The sequence below is a fragment of the Taudactylus pleione genome, unplaced genomic scaffold (assembly GCF_031769625.1).
Source record: "Taudactylus pleione unplaced genomic scaffold, aTauple2 ptg000497l, whole genome shotgun sequence".
In the NCBI taxonomy this organism is placed as follows: domain Eukaryota; kingdom Metazoa; phylum Chordata; class Amphibia; order Anura; family Myobatrachidae; genus Taudactylus; species Taudactylus pleione.
In genome coordinates this window covers 648626-674476 of record NW_028284899.1, presented here as the reverse complement: position 1 = coordinate 674476, position 25851 = coordinate 648626, and the positions used below count along the sequence as shown (strand labels likewise).

The 25851-nt window shown below is 44.5% G+C and overlaps 1 protein-coding gene across 1 annotated transcript in view; it reads left to right on the top strand.

The window, feature by feature from the left end:
• OSBP (oxysterol binding protein) overlaps positions 1–24573 on the top strand; it is a 42161-nt gene extending 17588 nt beyond the window's left edge. Inside the window, exons 2-14 of the mRNA XM_088449849.1 lie at positions 5190–5398; positions 5948–6198; positions 6659–6851; positions 6930–7038; positions 7496–7547; positions 11493–11624; positions 12051–12296; positions 13852–13972; positions 14075–14178; positions 22461–22556; positions 22628–22797; positions 22916–23136; positions 23578–24573. Coding sequence (XP_088305975.1) covers positions 5190–5398; positions 5948–6198; positions 6659–6851; positions 6930–7038; positions 7496–7547; positions 11493–11624; positions 12051–12296; positions 13852–13972; positions 14075–14178; positions 22461–22556; positions 22628–22797; positions 22916–23136; positions 23578–23720 — 2047 coding nt within the window. The 3' untranslated portion in view covers positions 23721–24573. The remainder of the gene's footprint in view (positions 1–5189; positions 5399–5947; positions 6199–6658; positions 6852–6929; positions 7039–7495; positions 7548–11492; positions 11625–12050; positions 12297–13851; positions 13973–14074; positions 14179–22460; positions 22557–22627; positions 22798–22915; positions 23137–23577) is intronic.
• Positions 24574–25851: the final 1278 nt, after the last annotated feature.

Here is a 25851-nt window from a genome sequence, read left to right as displayed (position 1 = left end):
ATATTCAAATGGAGTTTGCTGGGACGATTAGTAAGTGTGTATGCACAAGATCGCTTGTGCATAAACTTTATTAATGGTTAGATTGGTCGTTCAGATGGCCGATCCATCAGCCCAGAGAGGACCCCCATTAGGCGCAGAATGAGAGATCGAACCAGATGACCGATCTAACGATTTGTGAGGTTTATGCACAAATGATCTGGTGCATAAGTACTTACCAATCGCCTGCCCGATATATCGGCTCTGCAGACTTTGTTTGAATATGCCCGCCCACTTGTGACATCTTATTCAGTGGATTCTGCGCCCGATGTATTGCTCAATCTTATTACAAAACCGAATGATGTGAACGATATATCTGCACAATATATCGCATCTGCCATGCAGTACGGCAGATACGATATATCTTTAAATGATATCCTTCACAGAAATGGGGGTAATTGTAATACCCTGCGGACTGCAGGCATCAGATCCTGTTATTTGTTTAACAAAATAGATTGCTGTATATGAATATATGAAATATATTAAGCGAAGTGAAAATAAAAATAACTGACTGTAAAACAAATAGCTGCATAATGTCTGCCTCTCTAAGCTAAAATAGAAATGTCATACAGGTAGTCTCTCTTGTTATAAAGGCCTTATAATGGTGCAGCAATATATCTTGTAGTAATCTATCATACATACATACATACATAAAGTAAGTGGGCAGGATATGCAGAACAAAGCATGATGGTACTTCTGGATTTTACCATCGGAAGGCTGGGCAAAATGTTATCCAATTCCCCACACCCTTAGAGCGTTCTTTTTAATGCGAAGCAAACGATATTGGCAGAAGCCAGCTCCTTCTACTAAACTGATGCCCAGCACTCTATAGGTTCTTCTCATTCGAGGGCTGGTAATATTACTTTTATAGAGCAGAATACTATTGCTTAACACACATGGGGATAAATTCAGTTAGGCTCAATGAGCCAATATTTCGGCTACGCCCTTGCCAGTTACGGTAGCCACTACCCCACGAGGCAATGTGCGGCACATCATAGTCGAATTGACCCCAGGGTAAGTAAAGTTAAACCTTGAGGTATTATTATATATTTGTATCATTTTTTGTAAATGGTCAGTTAAGTAATGGCATTTGTGGAAGTAGGAAAATTAAAGTAGGGCAGGGTAACTTATAAAAGAGCGCAGGGGAGATTGGGTGGTGTTACAGGTGCCTGGACCAGCCGTACTGATTAAAGTATGAGAAGGGATACTCGCACGCACTTGGCCTACTTTTAGCCTGGCTTTTTATTACATCCTATACCACTGAGGGAAACCGCATTCGTTAGACTTTGCAACAGGAGCCTGTGTTAGCTCTTTGTAAGCAGAGTGACACCACTGTCTGTAACGTCCTTATCACCTAGGAGAGATCCCCGACTGACACTGGACGTCATGTCATTCTATGTAGATTATTGATTATTATATCAGCACACCTCCTCCTGACTGCTTACATTGTTTTACATTGGCGCCTTGGTATACACCATGAAACACAGGCAGTCTACTTTTATTAGATGGAAAGATGTGATGTAAACTTCCTTTTCTTTTAGTTAGGAATGTTGTGGAGTGGGGGGGCATTAGCAGTTGATAGAACGACCCTTTAAAGGAAAACCCACTGTTGGACGCTATCACTGTCAAAATTGTCACTAGTATAAAGGGTTGTGGTATCTGTCGGTCTCCATGCCGACGCTGGAATCCCGACAAGGGAGTTAAGATAGGCATCGAAATACTGACGCCTATCTTCATCCCAACGCCGGAATCCAGGGGAACGCCAGCCCGAACGAAGGTAAGCCGGGCCGTGCTTAGTGTTAGCCGCGGGGGGAGAGGGTTAGTTTTAGGTAAGTTAACGGGGTTAGTGTTTTGGGGGGGAGATTAGGGTTAGGCACCCCTAGGGAGGAGGCTTGGGGTCAGGCACCAATGGGGGGAGTGGTTAGGGTTAGGCACTAAGGGGTTAGGTTTAGGCACGAAGGGGGGAAACTTGGGTTTAGGCACTAACGGGGGGGGTTAGAGTGTGGTGTGGGGAGGGTTATGGGGAGAAGAGGAGAGGGTAAGTATACTTACCCGACCCCTGTCGGGATATCAACCATGGGGATACCGCTGTCGGTATTCTGACGGGAGGTATCCCGACAGCCGGCATTCCATACCCATTCCAGTATAAATAATATATAAGTAACTGAATAAATATATCGCCAATCATTTCCTTTTTGAGGAGATCTACTGCTAGATTTATGTTTTTTTTCTGGTGCCCTCTGGTAGAAAAATGAATATGCTAAAAGTTTTCCTAACCTGCCTGCCAGCTGTCGCTCTACAATTCACTTGCACTCCCCATGTCTTTTATATGCACTACTGCTGTAGTAGGGTCATTCCTTGTGACTCATGTTACATTTCATGGTAATTTGTAGAAGTTTAAATGCACCGCACACAGAAATGAAGCTGAAATTCAACATTTTAAAAATGACAATAATATATGGGGTGGGTAGTCATAATTAATGCTTATAAGCAGAAAAAATGTACACTCTTAGGGGCATATTCAATTAGGTGCGAAAAGTCTCGTACTTTTCGCTGTCATCGCTGGTTTTCCATGCGAAAAAGAATTGCACCGCGTCCCCGCTTATCCCCGAATCCAATTAGAAAGCAGCGAACACGGCACTCGGTGTATTCAAAACCAGCAAAAAGTCCTGTCAAAACTGGGGAAAACAGTCTGTACCCCCCGAATAGCTGCACTAACATAGGGGATCACTATAGGGGTGTTTTAGTACCCCTAATAAAGGTAATCTGGGGGGGGGGGGTTTCCCCAAAACTTGCTATTAGCGTCTTTGCATAAGTGGTGAAGAATGGCATTGAGCAATATTTTTTCTTCAAAGTAACTAGTCCCAGCAAATTTGGGGTACATGAAAATTGGTGCTAGCACATTTGTAAGTTGCTAATGTGAAGTTTTAAAAAACTTTAAAAATCCACCTGCCGCAAGCACCTGCAATCTTAAAAACATTTGGGGCATACTTGGGGACAGCCCTGGAGTTTATTTCGCTAGTTTTTAAGTTTGCCCCCAACTTTGTTTTATTTCGCCCACGATAATGAAAGTACTTTTTTGGGGTCGTCTTAAGTATTTTTTTTAGAATTATTTTTACACCGTTTAGCTTGGGGGGACTGTCCCAAGGGTGTAGGGTGGTTTCCGCAAGTTTTCACCCCAAAACCCCAATTCTGCACTTTTTTTCGATGGCTTTCATAGGCGAATCTTTTTTGACTATTCCAATGCATTGACTTTCCGTACCGGCGAAAAGTCTTCGGAATTGAATACGGGGATACATTTTTCCCTGGTGAAATTACGTCACGGGCGAAACTTGTTCGCCGAAAACGGCTTTACGCACCTAATTGAATGCGCCGTTCACTCCGCACCACGAGCCGTGTTGAACTTGTATTCAACCCTGCTGATTACTCGAGTTGAAATCCCTGGTCCCTGGGCCCTTTCACACTGCTCAGTGACCCGGGTAGCTGCGCGTTCACGTGTAATAACCCTGGTTATCGCTGGCAACGTGAAAAGGGGGTATAAGTTGAAAATGTCTTGGCATCTGCTGTGATACAATTTAATTTTCATGTATTGTCCTAAATTTCTTGGATTGACCCAATAACTTTTACGTGATTGTCTGTTATTATAATTGTTATTTATATAGCACTTGCATAATTCATAGTGCTTTACAGAGAGACATTCACATCAGACAATGCCAACCACTGTGCCACCATGCTGCTCAGGTATCGTCGCAGGTCTCTCCAAGCCAGTTAGTGCGTAACGCTACAGTGATGCTGATGGTCTTAGGTTTATGGTTGAGAACATCATTTATTTACACTGTAGGCTTATGTCACCCAGTGTAGACACAGCCAGAACCCTTGTCACTACAGAGATTATCGATCTGTATGGTAAATGTAAAACCTCTGTACTCACTAAAGAGCAGCAGCGTTATAAATAGTACTAAGAGCAGGACATACCTAAAATGTGGGTTGTATGCTTATCGGTTTACCACAGAGATGAATCATGCATATCAGAGCATTATCAGGTGGTGCAAGTATGAACTAAAGGGACTTTTTACCCAATATTGTTTGATTTTCCCTTTTATATGTTATAAGAATTTTATTTTGAATTTATTTATGATGATAGTTGGGATGCTTGCAAAGCAAACCAGTGTGAGAGAGAGGGGCCATGCTCTGCCTTCTCTTACCTATAATCCCTGTTCTCTTCAGAGCTCCTTTGTCAGTAATTTGACGAACCTCTCACTATACCGGGGCAATCAATATGTGACATCCTTGACAGTGGCGTATATCATTAGCATAGATCTGTATTTAGTACCTACATATACATTCCACCCTGCTTGTCATAGAAAGCTGTTATGTGATCTGAGGTTTCAGTACTTTAATAATCCACGGCTAACCTAAAAATTTGTATTCTGCTATAAGGTCCTTGTTAGTCCACCTCGAATTTTGGCTCCCCATTCCATTATAAAAAGCAAAATATGTGACTCTTATACGGTGTATAAAGGGATTGGTCTGAAAAGCTCAAGTGCTTGAACACAATTGGCCAGGCAAATCTACCAATCTGTATAGAGCTATTTTTTGTTACTTATGAGACTGCAAGCCAATCATTTTGCTGAGCAGCAATTGTCTCCCACCTAAGGATCTTTTTTTAAAAGGTGAAACCGCCTATTAGATAAATACTCAGTTAAATAAAATCACTTAATACCTTGCACAGTGGTGAAAGTGTGCAACTAAAATTAATCCATTTGCCTTCATTTATGGTATTTGGAATGTGACCTGATCTTCAGTGAAATCCTAAAAAAAATAATCATCTGATTTAAAACCCATGAAAAGTCGTTTTTTATTTTTGTTTCGGTAGTACACCCGACTTATTCCAGCATTATTGTCCAGTAGTAGATTTACTTGCTGTGTTCAAAGCTGGCATACCTAAATTAATAAATACAGATACAGTGCATGGTTCACATTTTGAAGGAATGTGTATAGGATTCTTGGGACTCCCAAGTGGAACCGTCTCCATAGCACAGGCTGGGTTTATTGATGTGGCAGCGTTCATAGGGAACTGTTATCCGACTGATATTAATCACAACCACGTGTAAAGGCTAAAACTTGTGTTTTTCTTTTCTTCTGTGACGCAGATCGAAGGCAGAGATGCGGCATACCTGTCGTGGCACAATTAACCTGGCTACCGCGAACATCTCCGTGGAAGACTCCTGTAACTTTGTGATTTCTAATGGGGGGGCTCAGACGTACCACCTAAAAGCCAGCTCGGAAGTTGAGCGCCAGCGCTGGATCACAGCCCTAGAGCTAGCCAAGGCTCGGGCTGTGAAAATGCAGGCAGAGTCAGGTAGAGTTCATCTGTTGGTGGCAGCTCAGATAGCCTGCATACATTACTGGGATGCGAGTGCCGGTGCTATAAATATACTCCCAAGGACCGTGTGCTCCTAAAATTAGATGGGGTTCATTGAACTACATTAGTCATTGATGGGCCATAAAGTACATTTTACTGTGCGTGGGATCTAAAACCTATCACTAGGGTGATAGGAAGTTGGTAGGGCAGGTCTCTGGTATTGGTACATGTCGGGACACTGACCTGCAGCAGACTTTATACTCTGGATAGCAGATTGCCTCTCATTGCTTGAGGATGTCACTGTTTGGGGGAAGTTTCTCGCACGGCACAGAGCTATTGACTTGAGATGTTAATGTTTTAACTATTAACACAACTAGAATATTCCCTGCACCCCATCCCTTTTATACTTCTGCTCTATTAAAAGGCATAAAGGTGCTATAATAAAATATTTTCTACAGTGATTAGTACTCCTCCGGCTTATGTAGATATTTTGTTATTGAACTTCCCTTTTTAACGTCGTAGTAACTCCATGCTTGTCACTCACAGATGACTCGGGCGATGACGATCCCACCTCTCAGACGGACAAGGCGGAGGTTCACAGCACCCTGCGCGCGCTCTCGGGAAAGGTGGAAGATTTGGGTACATGCAACGATCTCATTGCGAAACATGGGACCGCCCTGCAACGCTCTCTGAGCGAGCTGGAGAGCCTGCGTCTCCCACAGGACAGCTCGGACAAAATCAAGCAGGTCAACGAGAGAGCCACACTCTTCAGGATCACCTCCAACGCCATGATAAATGTGAGGATGAGGGATGTAAAGATAGCAGTAAATTATTGCACCTTGGGGATGTCCACCAACTGCAAACTGTTATAAGCCTGGCTAAGAAGCAGCCAATCGGTATATAGAGGGGGAGGAGCCATATTTTAAGTAGTTGTTTTGAGCGTGCCCCGGCTTCTCTCAATACTTTAACCCAATGTCCCCTTTAGGTGTCTTGGACAGCCCTTAGTTTCAGGTGCATCATTTTATATTTTACGTCTCCACTGGCCCACCTCTCCACTCTTTTCACTGCTTCATACATCTACCCCCCAGTTGTGTTTTGAAATCCTAGTGCACCCAAAGCACAAGTCAAAAGGTAGTAGAGCACCTAAAATGATATACGATGTAGTCTCCAGCTGCAATAGATAAATTATGCATAAAGCTGCCCTGCTGTGTCACATTACCACTTCTAGAACGTTGTCACTATTCCGCCCCTCCGTAGGCATGTCGGGACTTCATGTCCCTCGCAGAGAGTCACAGTAAGCGCTGGCAGAGAGCCCTGCAGTATGAGCGAGACCAGCGGCTACGTCTGGAGGAGACTCTGGAGCAGTTGGCAAAGCAGCACAACCACCTGGAACGGGCATTCCGCGGGGCCACTGTGCTGCCAGCTGAAAGTCATGGCCGAATCACTAAAGGTGAGGGTTTTTTTTTTTTTCTTGTTTGATTTATTAAATAACTTTTCTGCATAGCCAACTTCTATTGTACTGTCCTAGACCCCTGTGGGACAGCGAAAGGAGACCTCAGTGATGAGGATGATGAGAACGAATTCTTCGATGCTCCTGAAATCATAAGCAGCCCTTCCCAGGATGGCCTGGGGCACAAGTAAGTGGGAGCCTGGCCAGAGCGCAGCCTGGGTGTAATGTGGGCAGTACAGCTACTTAACTGCACACTGAGTTATTGAATATTTTATAGAGTGTATATGTGGATCTTATTTCTGCAAAGCTTTATGGTATAGTTTTCTGTTATTATAACCACTAGTAGCAGTGCCTGAGTAGTGGGCAAGTGGCCATCGCTTATGCTAATAAATGCAGATCTACACCTAGAGAACAGTGTGCAGAAAAGAGCTATCTTACTGTACTGATTACTCATATGCATCATGTAATGTCCAGTTACGTGTCGCAGCACGATCGGAGTATCAGATATAGGCATGGCATAATGAAATGTAACTTATTTTGAATCGCTCCCTGTAAACCACCATGCCGTTTTCTAGGCTTGCTTGTGATTATTTAACTCTCGCACAAATGAGACTGAGACTTGTATTAGGTTTCTTTCCTTCCAGGCGATCTGGTAGCAACATCAGTGCTGCAAGCTGCGACACCATGGAGGAGCAGGTGAGTGCAGTGATGTAATAGAGAAATAGTGGGAATCCCAGGGGACAGAGGGGATTCTGAACAAGTTCTGTTATAAAGCAAAGGAAAGTGTCCCAAAGTGAACCTACGCTGCTTCTAGGCGCGATCCGTGCCTGTGTGTGTTGCGTCAGAGGACGGCAAAAGCCACAGAGGGGAAGTTGGCAGAGGAAGAATGTTGATGAATTGACATTTAGTTTAATATAGAGAAGATTGATCACCTAACCAACAAAATAAATATTTAATGACGTTCTTGCTCTTAAGGTAGGTTAGCAGGCAGCTGATGTGCCTACACTTAGACCGCAGCACAATAGTGCCCTACTTCAATAAGGAAGGAAGCAGATGGGCTCCTTTTGGTAAATCTGACAGACCTGAAGGTGTTGTGTAGTGTCCCAGAGGTTTCCCTCTGTGATTTGATATTTTCTGCCTTGTAAGACCTCTCGTCTTGTTTTTGTTGCTGCAATAATGTGCGGTGCCCGTGACCGGCCTGTGACTGCCAGGAAACGTGGTCACATGCTCTAGTACTGAGGTCAGGACAGGCTTTTCTAGGTCACCTTGTGAGCTTGTAGCGTCAGTATATGTTATGTACTTCATTGTATCACAGATTAAATAGTAAGCTGTCTAATAACACCATTCTAATAAATGCAGATGCGTAGATCATTCAGGTTCTCTGATTCGGGTCCATATTTTTATTGAAACTTCACACTAAATAAAGGAAGAAAGTAAAAAAATGGGTGTGTGTGTATATATACACTGAAGTGTCAATAGTAATGGGTAGATGCCTAGTATCGTGTAGGGCCCCCTCTAGCCCGGCGAAGTGCAGCAAATCGACGTGGACAGAAGACCTCTGGTGAGATGCTGACCCATGCTGTCTAGATAGCTTCCCACAGCTCCCTGATATTTGTAGGTGCAGTATGGACCTCCACCGTGTTTTAAAAAAATGCTCAATTGGGTTCATGTTGGGCAAACCTGCTGGATTACTCCATCGTTGTGGGGGGAGTCCATGAAGGGCTGCAAATGGTCATCAAGCAATGCAATGTAGCGGTTACAGGTCAATGAAGTGTTCAGGTGCACCCAACCCATGCCACGTGAACACATCTCACACACCATTGTGGAACCACCGCCAGCCTGCACGGTGCCTTGTTGACAACTGGGGTCCATGGGCTTATGGGGTCTGAGCCACACCTAAACCCTACCAAAAGCCAGAAACAACTGGAACCATGACTCATCAAACCACGGCAGATGTTGCCAGTCCTCCAGGGTCCAATTAGCGACGTCACAAGCCCAGGTGTCATTGTGTTAATAGGGGCACTCTTGTGGGTCTTCTGCTCCCATATCCCATGGAAGCTTAAGAACACTGCACTGACCTGCTGGATATATGTCTGGTACCGCCTGCATTGAATGTGTGATTTGAGCCAGTGTCGCTTGTCTGTTACCACAGACAATTTTGGTCACGATCATTAAGCACCCATGTTTGCACGTTGCGCTGTCCACTGATGGTGGTAATGCCTTCCATGAGATTTTCCCAGTACACACGTAGATCAAGAAATGTTGATTGTACGCACAGCTTCAGTAATGGAGTGTCCCATCCTTTGGGGACCCACTATCATGCCCCCTTCGAACTCCTAAAATTCACATCGCCTTGCTATGAGCAGCCTAGCTGTTGTTCAAAGTGACTGACGAGATGTCCGATTACACCTGATGCAGGTCTGGGCATTTCCAAGACTTCAAAGTACAGTGACGCCACCTACCATTACCTGTACATACTGCTATCCCATGACTTTTGGCACTTCAGTGTATAGTGTGTGTGCGTATATACACTTACTGCCAACTAAATTAAATAAAATACTGGGCATCTGTTATATTGTGTTTGTGGACCTACCACCTTTTTTTTTTTTTTTTTTTTTAAACTATTAACCACCTCACTGTAGGCTACGTGTGGGCCTTGTCCTCCGCATATACCTCCAAACTGGGGAGGATTTGCCATCCACAGTGAAGCTTTACAAACAAAAACACTTACCTTGCCCCACCGGTTACAAATACTGGTGGAAGCCAAGTCCTCACCTTGAACTTTTTTTTTTCATGTTCCTCACACCATTTCTGAACAATTTTTGCAGTGTGGCAGGGCACATTATCCTGCGGAAAGAGGCCACTGCCATTAGGGAATTCTGTTGCCATGAAGGGGCGTACTTGGGCTGCAACAATATTTAGGTAGGTGGTACGTGTCCTAGTAACATCCACATGAATGCCAGGACCCAAGGTTTCCCAGCAGAATATTGCCCAGAGCATCACAGTGCCTCCGCATACTTGCCCTCTTCCCATAGTGCATCCTGGTGCCATCTCTTCCCTGGGTAAATTACGCACACGCACCTGGTCGTCCATATGATGTAAAAGAGAACGTGATTAATCAGATCAGGTCACCACCTTCTATTGCTCCATGGCCCAGTTCTGTTGCTCATGTGCCCATTGTGGGTGCTTCAGCAACGGACAGGGGTCTGCATGGGCACTCTGACCAGTCTGCGGCTACTGCGATGTGCTGTGTGTTCTGACACCTTTCTAGTATAGCCAGCATTACCTTTTTCAGCAATTTGTGCTGCAGTAGCTCTTCTGTGGGATCAGACCAGATGGCAAAGCCTTCACTCCCCACACACAATAATGAGCCTTGGGCGCCCATGACCCTGTCTCTGGTTGACCTTCCTTGGACTGCTTTTTGGCAGGCACTAACCACCGCATACCGGTTACACCCCACAGGACCTGCCATTTTGGAGATGCTCTGACCCAGTCGCCTAGTAATCACAATTTGTCAGAGTCGCTCAGATCATTATGCTTGCCCATTTTTCTTGCTTTCAATAAGTCAACTTCAAAAACCAAGTGTTCACTTGCTGCCTAATATGTCTGACCCCTTGACGGGTGCTATTGTAACAAGATAATCAATGTTATGTTATAGGTGATTGATATAGATATATGTACTGTATATGCATACACACAAAAAAAATACCCATTTGTTTTTAGTTCATTTTCTTTGCAATTAAAAAAACCCCTCAAAATAATGATTTTTTATTTTTTTTTTAATATGTATTTGAGTCATGTTACCCTAATACACGCCCATTTCCTCCTCAGTTCAATCCCTTTATCCTCCTCATAACGCTGTATGTCTGCCATTCTGTCATTTGGATTCTTTATTGTACCTTCCGAGTTACGTAATTGAAAATATAGAGAAGTGAGTTATACAGGCTGCACATAGGCCCTGATTCAGAGTCGCTCGCTGCCCGCACGCTGGGATTGTGGGCATTTTTTTTTGTTTTTTGTTCTCCGGCCGCTCGCAAAGCTGTGGGAGACCACCCACAGCTTGTGCGAGCGACCAGTAGACCATCACGATAATCGTGACCATCGACCTTGCAACGAGACCCTACGGTAGGGTCTAGGCTTCCGCATGGCTGAGTCCACTACTGACATCAGTAATACCTCCCTACATATGCCAGGCGTTCCTAAGGGAACTTAGGTTATATGTAAGGAATATAACCGCACCAGTGGAAACTACCTTCTCCTCTAATTGTACCTGAATCTTATAAATAATTAGGTTGAAGAGGTGCTACCCTCCTAAGGGAATGCCTGCATGTGTCCAGCCCCCCCCCTTCACCCGCCCACAAAACGGGGCGAGCTGTCACACACCATCGACAGCCGCCCCGTCTTGTTGCGAGCCCCGTAGCGACTGAACTTCAGCCGCTCGGCGGGGCTCGCGCACGCCGGACGCGGCGCATGCACAGTGCCTAAGCATCGGGCCGCTTGCGAGCAGCTCTGAATTAGGGCCATAGTTTGTACTCCCCTCGTCACACTCTTCTCTTAACTTTTTTGTTTATTTAATTTTAATATTTTGAGGTTACTTTACCCCACTGCCTGGTTAAATAACAATTAATTTCTTTACTTTAGGTGCGCCCGCACTCAGAGGACACAAGGAAAGAGAGGCGCACAAAGATCCCATACAAACCCAACTACAGCCTTAACCTTTGGAGTGTTATGAAGAATTGCATTGGGAAAGAGTTGAGCAAGATACCAATGCCTGTAAGTGTGGGGAGATATGTAGTAAGCCCTAAAATCAATAGAGGACAAACAAAACATTGTAAGTCGGTGCAGCAGAACAGGGCCTGATAATGTATGATAAAGTAGGAATCTTTGAAAGGAGTGTAGGCTTCTGGGTAATGCCATTTAATGATGTCTCACTCTGGTTTTTAGAGTGTTTGGTACAGAATAACAGTTTGTTCTATTAGTATTTAATTCTCTTCAGTGTGAGTTTATTTTGTAGTCCACATGCAAGGTGTAATAGAGTTAGTCAAACAAAAGACAAGAAGAAGAATTCTGGAGATTTTCAAGCTATTTTTGAACCAAGCAGCCATTTTGTTTCTTCACTAGTTGCCATTTACACAGCATCTCTCTTCTTCCTTTTTATTCCCACCATCCTTTCTGTTCCTCAAACCCCACTACTGTTAGGTGAACTTCAACGAGCCGCTCTCAATGCTTCAGCGTCTGACCGAGGACCTGGAATACTACACCCTGCTGGACCGGGGGGCTCAATGCGAGAGCGCTCTTGAGCAACTGTGTCTAGTGGCCGCTTTTACAGTATCTTCATACTCCACCACAGTCTTCCGGGCCAGCAAACCCTTCAACCCGCTGCTGGGAGAGACCTTTGAGTTGGATCGAATGGAGGATTGTGGTTATCGCTCGCTGTGTGAGCAGGTCTGTAATGTGTTCATAGCTAAGCTTTGTGTTACAGGTTGCGGCCATGACTGTCTTAAGCAAGTGTGTGTTGATCATCCGTGCGTTTTGAATCCCCTGACTCTGTGTTTGCAAATAGCTTAAGTGCAAAGTGACTAACACACGAGAGAGGCGGCAGCAGCCTTAGAGCACAGTAGCGCTTGTGTGATAATGATATACTCAGACTATATTTGTGGGTTGTACCAGTATTAGACAGAATGCAGCCTATTAATTCATAGGAACCATTGAGAACATTGAGTCAACCAGTAATTCATTAGGTGTGACCAGTATTTATGGTTGGTGGATTGATTGACTGCATTGTCATCCATATTGACACATAATTGACTGAGTTCATGTAATGGGTATACTATAATGTTGTAGTTGGTCACGAAATGGGAACATTAAGCAGAAATTCTGTGACCTCCGGATCTCAACACACAAATGGCTCTTGTCAATTTTGCCCTTTACTGTTTGGTCCTCTAACCCACAGGTTCTCAAACTTGGTCCTCAGGACCCCAAACAGTGCATGTTTTCCAGGTCTCCTCACAGCATCACAAGTAAGATAATTATCTCCACCTGTGGGTCTTATAAAATGTGTCGGTGAGTAATTACTACACCTGTACACCTGCTGGGTGACCTGGGAAATGTCAGTGATTAATGACTACACCTGTACAATTGCTGGGTGACCTGGAAAACGTGACCTGTGGGGGGTCCTAAGGACCGAGTGTGAAAACCACTGATCTTACCATACAACACAATCATTTGGGCTCCTTCTACACACATCAGTGAATGGTCTAAAGTTACAGTTTTACTTTCCAGCAATGTAGCATCAAACTCCTATAAGTGAAAGACTGACTGTAGTCACTAGCATTGCATCTCATGGACTTTTTTATTTTCTCTTTTATTCTATTTATTTTTATTCTGTTCTATTATTTTTATTATTGTACTATAGTTTTCTAAGGCGTAACTCTGATTCCCACCTATATAATGGCTACTGTAGAAGCTGTCAGTTTCTCTACGGGTCACTGGGTCTCTTGTAAGAATAAGGGGGGGGGGGGTGGGGGGAGTCCACGATGTGCAAAATTGGTGAGAGAACAACAGGATGTGGTCAGAATGTCGGCAAGCACATAGCAGACAGTGTACCTATCGGCACCAATACGTCGAACATGTTAAAAATGCTAATTACAGCACTTTAATGCTGTTGGCAGTATATCTGTAAATGTGCTGTGAAAGCTAGATGTTTACTGTTATACCTCCGACTGCGATAAAACTCTTTTATTAGGATTTTAACGAGTTCGACATATTGGTGCCGGGATTATGCTGCTGACAAATACATTGTTTGCATTGTGCTTCATGGTGTTGCGTACCAAACCCAGGAAAAACTGTTTGCAAAAATACACACAGACCCAACAGAGTGACCCGGAATTTATCCTATGTAATGTTCTTGTGTATAAGGGATTACGGGGAGAGCATGGCTTGTGTCTAGTAACCTTTTGGAGGTAAAAATTAGTAATAATTTGGATTGTTTTACACCCAGGTCAGCCACCACCCCCCTGCAGCAGCCCACCATGCTGAATCCCGTAATGGTTGGACCCTGCGGCAGGAAATTAAGATCACTAGCAAGTTCAGGGGGAAATATCTGTCCATCATGCCCCTCGGTGAGGACCTGCATTGTACTGGAGACATGGAGGAGCAGTTTGTGGGGTTAGAGGCTTTACTATCAGTAACTGACTGTGATTTCTGGTTCTCTCTCCTCCTAGGTACCATACACTGTATATTTCACAACTCTGGGAACCATTACACATGGAAGAAAGTGACCACAACTGTTCACAACATCATCGTAGGAAAACTATGGATTGACCAGGTGAGACGGTCTCTGAAGGTGGTTTCTCTTCTTGCTTGTATTGAAGCCACTGCTCCCTCCATTCATGCAGTCAAGTTTTGTCACTGTTTTCAGGGGCAGATGCAGGATTTCTAATGGGGAAGGGGGGTTTCCATGTTTGTTCCTAGGGCTTCCAAGGAAAACTTTTACACTATATTGTATATAAAGTCGCCTCCTTTCCTGCTTATGCCCAGCCTGCTTGTCCCTTTTATTTCCACACTGTTTGCCCCCTCTCATACCTATTGTTGCCAACCTCATTACAGTCTCCCTTTCACTGCCACCCACATTGAGCAGGGGTCTTGCATTTTGCTGAAGCTGTACTTGTATTTTTAAGAATGGTACAGTATAGTATAGTATAGTATAGTATTGTTTGTTTGTTTCTTTTTACTGAAGGGATTTTGTATTTTTATTGAGAAGACTACATTACATGACACAAACACCAATGCTAGGGTGTGGATGTGTAATAGTGGGTGTGGCTACATAGCAGGTGGGTGTGGTTAGCACTCACCTCCATCCACCAACCCCTCCTACAAAATGACCCCTGCATGGCTGCATGCACTGGAGATAGTTGCCTCCACTGCATGCGGCTGGGGAAATGTATCCTCACTTACCACAAATTGGGATGAATGTGCTATTGGGACTGGTTGGAGGTATGTATTCTCATTACTACACTATACTACTTTCTTATTCAGGGTCCATAGGGCTCCACAGGGGAGACAATGGGGTGTAGGTGGGACCTGGAGGACACCAACAGCAAAGCTTTTCAATCCCACGATGCTCCGGTCCTTCCTCCTATACCCCACCAAACTTATTTTACATATGCATTGTATGTGACAGTTTGCTAGCTGGTGTGTTTATACTGCCTTTTATATCTGACTGCCAGTTATAACTATCTCTGTTTTTCTGCTCATCCCTTTGTTGCAGGCGGGTATGTGGGGTTTTGCTTTATTCTTCACATTTATTTGTTATTTGTGAAGGTTGTCACATTACATTGCATTGTTACCTTTATAATTGATATGTCACAAGGTAAGGGGAATCAGGAGGGGGAGTACCCTGTGCTGGTTTCATGTAAAGCCTGTTTGGCGGGCTTGTCCTCTCAGGACTTTTATAAAGGATGGTATGTGTGCTGTCTGTTTATAAAGAACCACCTCACCAGTCCAGTATACCAGTCCCTGTACAAGAGCTATCTTGGGTGTCCTCCCTGTGTCTCAGGTTATGAAGCAGTTTGTGGATCGTATGGCTACTCCAATCCTTGGACACCCCATCTACAGCATGCTATGTTTGCACCTTTTATACATCCTTCCTGGATGGATGCTTATGCCCACTCAAGTCAGAGTATGGATCAGTCAGCTGTTGCAAGAAGACCGGTAGTTACTAAGGCTTCTAAGCGAAAGTTATCTTTTTATCGTTCTGTTCAGCATATGGATTTCTTCTCCAGGGTCTAGCTCGGGAGAGGAGGACCATCTGTCCACAGTGGATGTTCCTTCTTTGAGTGAGGTAAATCAATCCTAGATATACAGGATGATGAACCAGCTCCTAGTAAGAAGGCTCCAGTGTTTAAATACCGGAAGGTGGCTAAAACGAAGCCTCCTAAATCCGAGCAGCTCACTGAGCTTATGGAAGAGGCATGGGGTAACCCAGTAACCCAGATTTGTCCATCTTCCCACCTTTCAGGGAAGATGGACAAATCAGGAAAGTCATCTGCCAATAAATATTCCGGAACTGCAAGCAGTATACAAAGCACTTCTCATGGCACAGGACCTGCTCCAAGGCAAGCCGGTCCAGATCCAATCCGACAATGCAACTACTGTAGCCTGTCTCAATCATCAGGGAGGCGCACAAAGTCGTGCAACCATGAAGGAAGTGACAAGGGTTCTGATTTGGGCAGAACGTCATCTTCCAGGCGTCTCGGCAATATTCATACCGGTAGTCCTCAATTGGAAAGCAGACTTCCTAAGTCGTTGGGACATACACGCTGGAGAGTGGTCTCTCCACCTGGGAGTGTTTCAGCTCTTGGTGAACAAATTGGTTCTACCGGACATAGACCTCATAGCATCACATCACAACCACAAGGTCCCCAGGTATGGGTCAAGGTACATAGACCCATCAGCAGCATTCGCGGACGCACTGGCAGTAAGATGGGACTTCAAGCTGGGGTATCTCTTTCCTCCAATTTCCCTCCTTCCAAGAGAGCTCAGGAAATTCAAGCAGGAAGGCAGAACAATAATACTAGTGGCTCGGCTTGGCCCAGACGTCATTGGGTCACCGACATACAAAATCTATCCATAGACAGTCCGTATCCTCTTCCTCTATGGCAGGATCTGTTAACGCAGGGTCCCTGGTGGCAACCGGATCTACCTCGTCTGGCTTTGACGGCGTGGCTCTTGAATCTTCCATCTTGAAAGCCAAAGGTTTCTCCAGCTCTGTGATTCAAACAATGCTTAGAGCACGGAAACCTGCCTCTGCCCGCATCTATTACAGGGTTTGGCGTTCTTTTGGTCAATGGTGTTCCCACAGGAAGTATGACCCAAAGGTGTTTAGGATTTCCCGGGTACTGGCTTTTCTCCAGGCTGGGTTAGACCTTGGTTTCCGCCTGGTCACTTTGAGAATACAGGTTTCTGCATGGTCAGTCTGGTTCCAGAGAGAGATTTCTTCATTTCCAGATGTTAGACTTTTTTTTCAGGGAGTTCTGCGAGTTCAACCTCCTTTTGTCCCACCACTAGCACCGTGGGATCTGTCTTTGGTTCTTAAGGGGCTACAAGCTCCCCCATTTGAACCTCTGGATTCTGTAGACTTGAAATGGTTGACAGCGTAGACACTTTTTCTCCTCACTATCTTTTCTGCACGCAGTCATTCTGATTTGGCAGCACTCTCTTGTCGTTTCTAATTTTTTATTTTTCACCTGGATAGAGCTGTTCTTCGTACGTCCCATTTTCATGTAAATTAAGAAATTGTAGTTCCAGCTTTTCAGGCTCCAGACCTCTCTGTAGGTAAAGCCTCCCTAAATGTAGTTTGTGCTCTCAGTATCTATGTGGAGCGTACAAACTCTGTTAGAAAATCAGATGCTCTTTTTGTATTATATGGTTTTCATAAACGAGGATGGCCAGCTAACAAACAGACCTTGGCTAGATGGTTACGTATGACTGTCTCTCAGGTGTACACACAGGCTGATCTGTGTCCCTAACACGGTGACAGCACATTCTACCCGGTCTGTAGGTCCATCGTGGGCTTTTAGTTGTGGTGCCCCTGCTGAACAATTGTGCAAGGCAGCCATGTGGTCTTCTGTCCACACTTTTCTTAGGTTCTACGCCTTTGATACTTTTGCCTCTCAGGATGCTTCTTTGGGCGACAAGTTCTCCTTTCTGCTCAGGAGCGTCCCCCATCCTTAGGGGAACTGCTTTAGGACATACTTATGGTATCCCTGTGGATCCCTATGGACCCTGAAGTCCATAGCTCCATGAAGCCCTTCTGCTCCACGGGAGGTTTCTGTCCTCCCTGAGCTCGCCTAGTCTACCATAGAGTTATGGTAGACTTACCATTGATAACTCTCTTTCTTCGAACTCCACAGGGCACCCATTCTGACGCACCTGGCTGCATTAGGTATTTTTTCTTACGGTTACGGATTCCCTCATCTTGTGTGAGGAGTATTTCTGGTGTACGATTGTTCTTCCTTCTTCTCTGTCTTTCTCCTGCCTTGAGGCTTGTTTACAAAATTGAAGGCCTGTGGCTGGGGGCGGGGTATATATGGAGGAGGACCTGAGGCATCCTGGGAGCTGAAAGCTTTAACTGTTTTTAATGACTCGATCTCTCCAACCACATTACCTCCATGGTATCCCTGTGGATCCTATGGACCTTGAAGAGTTATCAATGGTAAGTCTACCGTAACTCTTATTTTTTTCAGCAACTGCTGCGAAAAAAGAAGCCTTTCCCTAGTAAACCTACTAAGCGTGCTGTTTTACCCAGTTTATCCAGTCATCTGATTCTGATCTATCCTCTGGGGAGGCAGAAGACGCAGGCCTCTCTCACTCTGACTCCTTATCAGGAGACGAGGAGCCACCCTCTAAATTAAATATACCTGCATTGGTGAGAGCTGTTAAGTCTATTCTACAAATAGAAAAGGTGGAACCCGCTCCTAAGACAAAACAGCCACTGTTTAAATGACAAAAAGTAGTATTACCAGAGTTTCCTCACTCTCACCAGCTATCTGATCACATGAGCGAGGCATGGAATATGCCAGGTAAAAGGTTTCAGGTACTAAAACATTTAAGTTCCTTTTACCCTCTCCCCGCCACTGATTGCACTAAATGGGAAGTTCTCCCAGCAGTGGATTCTCATGTAACTCGTTTGGTCAAGAATGCTACCTTACCTATACATACTGCAACCTCCTTGTAGGAAACTACAGATAGACGGATAGATGCTTGTCATAAATCTATATACTTTTACAGGAGCTATTACTCGTCCTGCTAGGGCTACTTCCTGGGTGGCAAAAGCCATTGAGAGTTGGGCAGAAGCCCTGGAAGATACATTTCCCTCTGATGCTTCGAGGGAACAGCTGTCCTACATATCTCACATTAGAGATGCAGCCTCCTATTTAGGTGAAGCAGCTATGGATACGGCTCTTCTAACCTCCAGGATATCAGCTACTTTGGTAGTGGCCTGCCGTATTGTCTGGCTCCGTTCCTGCAAAGCAGATTCTGATTCTAAGAAGGCTCTGGAATCTCTGACTTATTCTGAAGATATCCTGTTTGGCCCAGAATTAGATAAAATTGTGCCTACCTTGGCAGCTTCCAAGACAGCATTCCTATCCTCTGCATAGAACACAAAGCCTCGGACATCACCCTTTCGACCTCATGGAAAACCAAAGGTCATGGCATCTCTGTCATCAAGGGATCAGACTACTCCCATACTTGAAAGATCTTTTGCTGTTGGCCAGCTCCCCGGAGATTCTTCACTGCCATTTACAGGTAACCATTGCCTTTCTACAAATGCACGATTGGCTGATCAACTGGAAAAAGTCTTCACTGACACCTGCTCAGATTCCAGATGATGAGCCTCCCCCTAGAGGTTCGCCTGTCTCTAGCCTGGCGGCTACAGATATCACATTTGGACAAGGGTCGTCCCTAAGGGGTCCCGGAATGGGCTCTCCTCACCACGAATGCAAGCCTCTGGGGGTGGGACGCAGTAACCGGCCAGCACTCCTTCCAGGGCCGATGGACCACAGTCGAGGCAGTGTTGCCAATCAACGTCCTGGAACTTCGAGCCATCTAAAGAGCTCTCACTCTGGCTAAGGATATTCTGAAGAACAGGCCAGTACAAGTACAGTCCGACAACGCCACGGCAGTGGACTACCTCATTCGCCAAGGGGGCACTCGAAGTCAGTTAGCAATGAGAGAAGTGTCCCGCATTCTCACATTGGCCGAAAGCAGTCTCCCAGCTATCTCCGCAGTGTTCATCCTGGGGATTCTCAATTGGACAGCGGATTTCCTCAGCCGTCACGACGTGCATGCAGGATAATGGTCTCTACATCCAGAAGTCTTTCAGCTTCTGGGGGACAAATGGGGTCTATCGGACGTGGATCTCATGGCCTCAAGATACAAAAACAAACTTCCAGTTTTTAGAGCAAGTACAAGGGATCACGCATCCTTCATTGACGCATTGTCGGTGAAATGGAACTTCCATTTGGAACATCTCTTCCCTCCAATATCCCTGCTTCCTCGAGTGCTTCAAAAGTTCAGACAGGAGGGGGGCACAGTCCTGTTAATTGATCAGACTTGGACCAGACGCCATTGGAATTCCGATCTTCAGAGTCTCTCCATAGACATTCCTCTTCAACTTCCTCTACGAGTAGACTTGTTGTCTCAGGGTCCATGTCTACATCTGGACCTAGCCAGATGGATATTAAATGGCTTACTCTGTTTCTTCTGGCTTTAGCATCTGCCCGTAGGGTATCTGATTTTAGGGCCGCTTTCATGTCTTTTTGATATTTCATCAGCACAGGGCTGTTTTTTGTTTTTTTAACACGCCCAGGCTTCTGGGTTTTTCATTTCCACCTAAATTAGGAAATTGTGGTTCCAGTTTTCCAATCACCAGACCTCTCGGCAGATGAGGCCTCTTTTGGATGTGGTCCGTGCTTTAAAGATCAGAAAATCTGACTCCCTCTTTGTCCTATATGGATTCCACTAGAAGGGATGGCCAGCTAACAGACAGACTTTGGCCAGGTGGATTCGCATGACTATCTCACAGGTTTACATGCAGACTGCCCTTCCTGTATCGACAACAGTCTCTGCTCATTCTACTCGCTCTGTGGGTCCCTCGTGGGCATAGCGGCGTGGCGCCTCTGCTGAACAGCTATGCAAGGCAGCCACGTGGTCTTCTGACCACACCTTTTCTTAGGTTTTATGCCTTTGATACATTTGCCACTCAGGATGCTTCCTTCAGGTGTAGGGTTCTCCTATCATCCTGTCCTCCCAGGTCCCATCTACACCCTATTGTCTCCCCTGTGGACCCTATCGACTTCGAAGAAAGAGAGTTAACAAGGGTAAGTTTTACCATAACTCTCCTTTTTACACACGGTAACACCACCACATGCTAATTCCACGGACTAAAAATTATCTGCTACTGCTAAATACACTTCATTAAATGATGCAAGCCACATACCAAATAAGCCACATACTACTCACATCACCTATTTCCACACACTCCGCCATACCTATTGTCACATACTGCACTAAATAACAGTCCACTGATTGTACGGACGAAAGTAGAGGCGTTACAGGGCACACACCAGGATGCGCATTAAAGAATTGTTTAGCTCTCCCAGCTGCTTCTTCTAACAGCAGTCCCAGTGAGCAGAGAGGGAACACCATACTGATTTTGCATATAAGTGGGCGGAGCTATAGACAGTCACAGATGACCCTAGCAATTCACACCAGCACTTTTACACATGGGGGATTTTATTGTGTTATAAAGCTATTGCCACTAGTTACAGCAAGGATATCTTGGTATTCTATAGTGCACCATCAAATGTTATCCACAAGGTTGTAAAATTAAAAAAAATAGTCACTATTTCCCATTGTCTTTTAATTTTTTATTTTATTAAATTTATAAAAAGCCATTGCTGTTTTTAACAAGAAGGCTCTGTAGTATATTACAGTCGTAGTGATGAGTATTAACCGTGTTGAATACCGACTGTGTCTCTATGCTGCTTTGTACTTCAGTCCCTTTCTCCAGACAAGCACACCCAAAATTGCATGAGCTCTGTTTTACTCTGCTTACTGGGCTCCTTGTAATCTGAAAAGGAGTCTGTTCTTTTTTTATTTTATTTTTTTTATTCCCTTGATTACTAGAGGTATTTTCTGTGCTATCCAACAGCCTCTAAGAATAGATTCAACAAAAAATACAAATATTCTTTTTGTAGCCCATACAGTATTGGTTGTATTGAATACTTCAGTGAAAAACCATGTCAGTAGTCTAGAAAAATGATATTGAAACATTAAAGTACAGAACTAATTAGATGTCTGACACTTTAAATTTGTTTCATTGTAATGATTATCTATGGCTGGTGAACGTTTACCATTATTTTAGTTCATAATCCTAATTGTCCTACAGCATTGTATTGTGACCGCAATACGTTTATAAGTATCCATGGGCTTCCTACTGCCTTAGACTGTCTTTTTTTTTTTTTTTTTAAACAATGTTTTTCATTATCTACCATATTTTAATCGTTGTGCAGAAGTGTAATGGATGATATTAGATTTATATTTCAGTATATCACTGCTCTGTTGCAACTGATAATTGAATAGACTTTTTTTATTTTTTTGTTATTTTTAAAATAAATATGAATACGAGTTTTTTGGAGGTAAATAGCAATTTTTAATTGAAAGGATAATTGCACCCAAAACTGAGGAGTCATGTGTGGAGTTTATAAAGTTAAGCAGTAACATAATATCACTTATCTCGGAGGTCCCACCAAGTGCGTTATCGCAGTGTCTGTAAATTCCAGCGACTCTTACACAAATAGGAAACTTTGATAGCAGTGGCTACGCTGCACCATGTTTGAGACTGACATTCAGTGTGTTGCTGGACCTTACAGACATCTGGGAACCTGCTGGTCGGAGACAAATGCTCCCCCCCCCCCCCCCATGTAAGTTAAATAATTATTATTGTTTTAATGTAAAGGAAATGTTTAGGCAGAGTTTATTAACTTTGCACACTGCCATTGCAATTATCCTATATAATTGCTCTCTGTTCTCTTCTCTTGGCAGTCAGGAGAGATAGAAATTGTCAATCACAAGACCGGGGATAAGTGTAAACTGAAGTTTGCCCCTTACAGTTACTTTTCTCGGGACGTGGCCCGCAAGGTAAGTCTGTGACCATCTTCTGCATCTTAATAGGCACACATGGGCCTCGGCTAACAGTGCTTTTTTTGTAGGTGACGGCTGAGGTCATAGATGCAAGTGGCCGCTTACACTATACGTTAATGGGGACATGGGATGAGCGGATGGAGTGTGCTCCTTTGCCCCCGTCGGGTATTGGCTTCGAGAATGGTGGAGATAGGGCTCCAGAGAGCAAGACTTTGCTGTGGAGAAGACACCCCCTACCGTATGTCTGTCTGTCTCTTCTATAATTCCTTCTTAGACCCATGTTCTGTCTTATCTCCAGCTGCACTTGTCAATGTTTTTGTTTTTTTTATTGCTTTCTTTTCATGTTTAACTTGCAGGAAAAATGCAGAGTACATGTATTACTTCTCTGAGCTGGCATTGACTCTGAACGCCCCTGAGGAGGGGGTCGCCCCCACAGACAGCCGGCTGCGGCCAGACCAGAGGTTGATGGAGAATGGCAGCTGGGATGAAGCCAACAATGAGAAACAGAGACTCGAGGAGAAGCAAAGGATCGCGAGACGGAGGAGAGAAGCCGAGCGAGAGAGAGCAGGGGAAGACGGTAAGAGGGGAATGAGAAGAACCACATGTGTAGATGAAGAGGCTCTCCCGGCAACTCTATCTGACCAGGCTTCAGAGCAATATCAGGGGCCCAGTCTTAGGAACACTTATTGATGCTGTGTTTGAAATTAGTGCTATTTACTGTAATAATATTACATTGTCTTAAAATGACTTGGAGCCTGTAATAGTCAGCAGAAGTTTTATAATGAAATTGCTTAAGTTAGGGCTGATCCAGGAGCCTGGTAGTCAGTGTGGCTAAATTACTGCTGGCACCTGACTTGTAAAAGATCCTCCAGGCTCTAGATTGATACATTATTGTGTCCACCTCTGGCCCGAGAATTGCATTTTACCTTCAGACTTCAACTATGACAATGTCACTCTCTTTTTTTGATTTAGTTGCCATCATCCTTTTCACGTCTGATCATTGTGTCTCTTACCATAGATTCTCCGGTGGATTCATACAGACCTTCGTGGTTCGAGCGTAAGATGGATCCTGTGAGCAAAGAAATGACGCACCTTTACCGTGGCACTTACTGGGAAGCTAAGGAGCAGCAGGATTGGGGTGGCTGCCCCGATATCTTCTGAGGAAGAAGGGGATGTGGCAACATCTCAGTCCCCTCTTAGTCCTCTTCCACCTCATACTTTCTCTGTCCCTGTCCTTTACCTTCGGCGATGCCTTACTGACCCTTGTTCTTCCCCCTCCGGACAGAGCAGTGCTCTGCAGATCTCTCCCAATGACCTAATAAGATGGTGCTCCGTTTCTGTTGTGTAATCAATTGGACCCTCGCTAGGTCTGTAACGTAAGCAGTAGTGCTTATGCTATTACTGGAATGCTTTGCAAAGACGGTGCTTACGCAGTACAGAAGTGGCATAAGCCCCCTGTACACATACAGTGACCATCAAGGGACTGATTTCACCAGGTGATGGTATGCAGGACGCGTTACTTTATTTGGCTGTTTGTCAGTCTGCAGAGCATTGTTCCTTTAGAACACTCTCACCAGGTCTCCGAACCATCTCACAGCCCCCACCTCGAGCACTAGGGTTTGTGGGGGTGCTGTCTGCCTTATGTTTTGAGTTCTTCTCTGTGATTTTTTTTTTTGGGGGGGTGGGGGTTTGTTGTGTGAATACATTTTTCCTGTTTGTTATGTTTGTTTATTTTTTTTTTCCCCTCTTTTTGTGGGATAGGGGAAGAGGAAGTTTCGGGAGGGAGGGTTCAATTTTGTCAGACCTCTGGTATAATTTTTGGGTGTACAATTGAGGGTTTGCTCTGTCAGTACTGCCCCGTATATAAATATATATATATGTATATGTATATTTTTCATTTCTCTCCCATCACTCTACCTCTCACTGTGCGTCTCTCACCTTTTTTTTTTTTTTTCTCTCGCTTGTATTCAGTTTCTGTGCAAATACTAAATTAAATAAAGATCAGATGACACTTCTCAAGTTTCCGTGTGCCTTCTTGGATTTATTTAGTGTACGTTTGTGTTACACGCGTTATGTGTTACTTGTTTCTAGGTAGAACATACAGATGTTAGTCACTTCTTCGTACACTAGTAGCTGTTCATTACTATGTCTTATCTATCTTTTCTGCCCACTTTTTTTTATTTTTGGGGGCTATTTATTTGTGTGTGTGTGTTAACCCCTGAAAGTATTCAGACATGCCTCCCAGAAATCTGAACAGTGCGCTTGGGGTGTTTGCAAGAATGTTTCCTGCAGCAGCTGTGTTTAAGCCCCTTTCCTTGTGTACATCAGAACAAAACATTGCTGCAGGCTAGATGTGTTGTATATGTGTACATATAGCACGCGTGCTACCACTACAGGTAAGATCACCATGGTATCCCTACTGTATTAATGTACAGTATGTGGATATTGCTTTTAAAGGTATGGCTAGGTTCTACTTTTATAGTTTTAAAAGGCGTATTGCCCACTAAATCACCGTATAAACATGACATGTCTTTTATAACATTTTGTAAAGAATACAGACTTGGGAAAGTTCTAGGATTAAAGAAATGTCCAACTTTTATTATTCATAAACAATTTGAGACATCACCAGTTAAACACAGGGTCTGCTGTACCATGCTGAGGGTGGCTAGTACCAGGACTGTTTACTTACACCACAGACAACTTAGGACATTGACTTTGAAGACCGGGCATATTCAAGGCCGGATTCAGTTAGGTGCAATAAGCAAATTGCGCCTTGGTAAAACCATGTTACACTGCAGGTGGGGCTAATTTAAAAAGAGAGATTTGGACTTGGAACGTGGCGTGTCCTAGCTTATGGGGTGAGTCTGAGGACAAAAGGCGCCTACTCAAGGGATCGCAGATACCAGTGCTGCATCCAAAGACGCAGCTTCGGATCACCATCGGTCATCTGAGTACGCCTAAGCTTGCTCAGATTGGCCGCCAGAACTGCTCAGCCGAGGCCAGGAAATCTGCGACGGAAGATGCAGTACCTGACCACGGCACTCCTACAAAACCTGGAGCGACACGCCCCCGTTTTGTAAAACAGACCCGGTTACCACCACCTCATCACCACCAAATGGCCACACCCTGTCATTCAGGCTGCGTCTTAGAGGCACTGCGAGCGCTCTGGCAGGACTCCTTCTGCACATGAGCAGATCCTCAGCATGCGCAGTCCTCCCACCATCGGAGATGTATGCAAACCATCGGGTTTGTGTACATCTCTGAATCAGGCCCTTAATGCTCATTTGCAGTG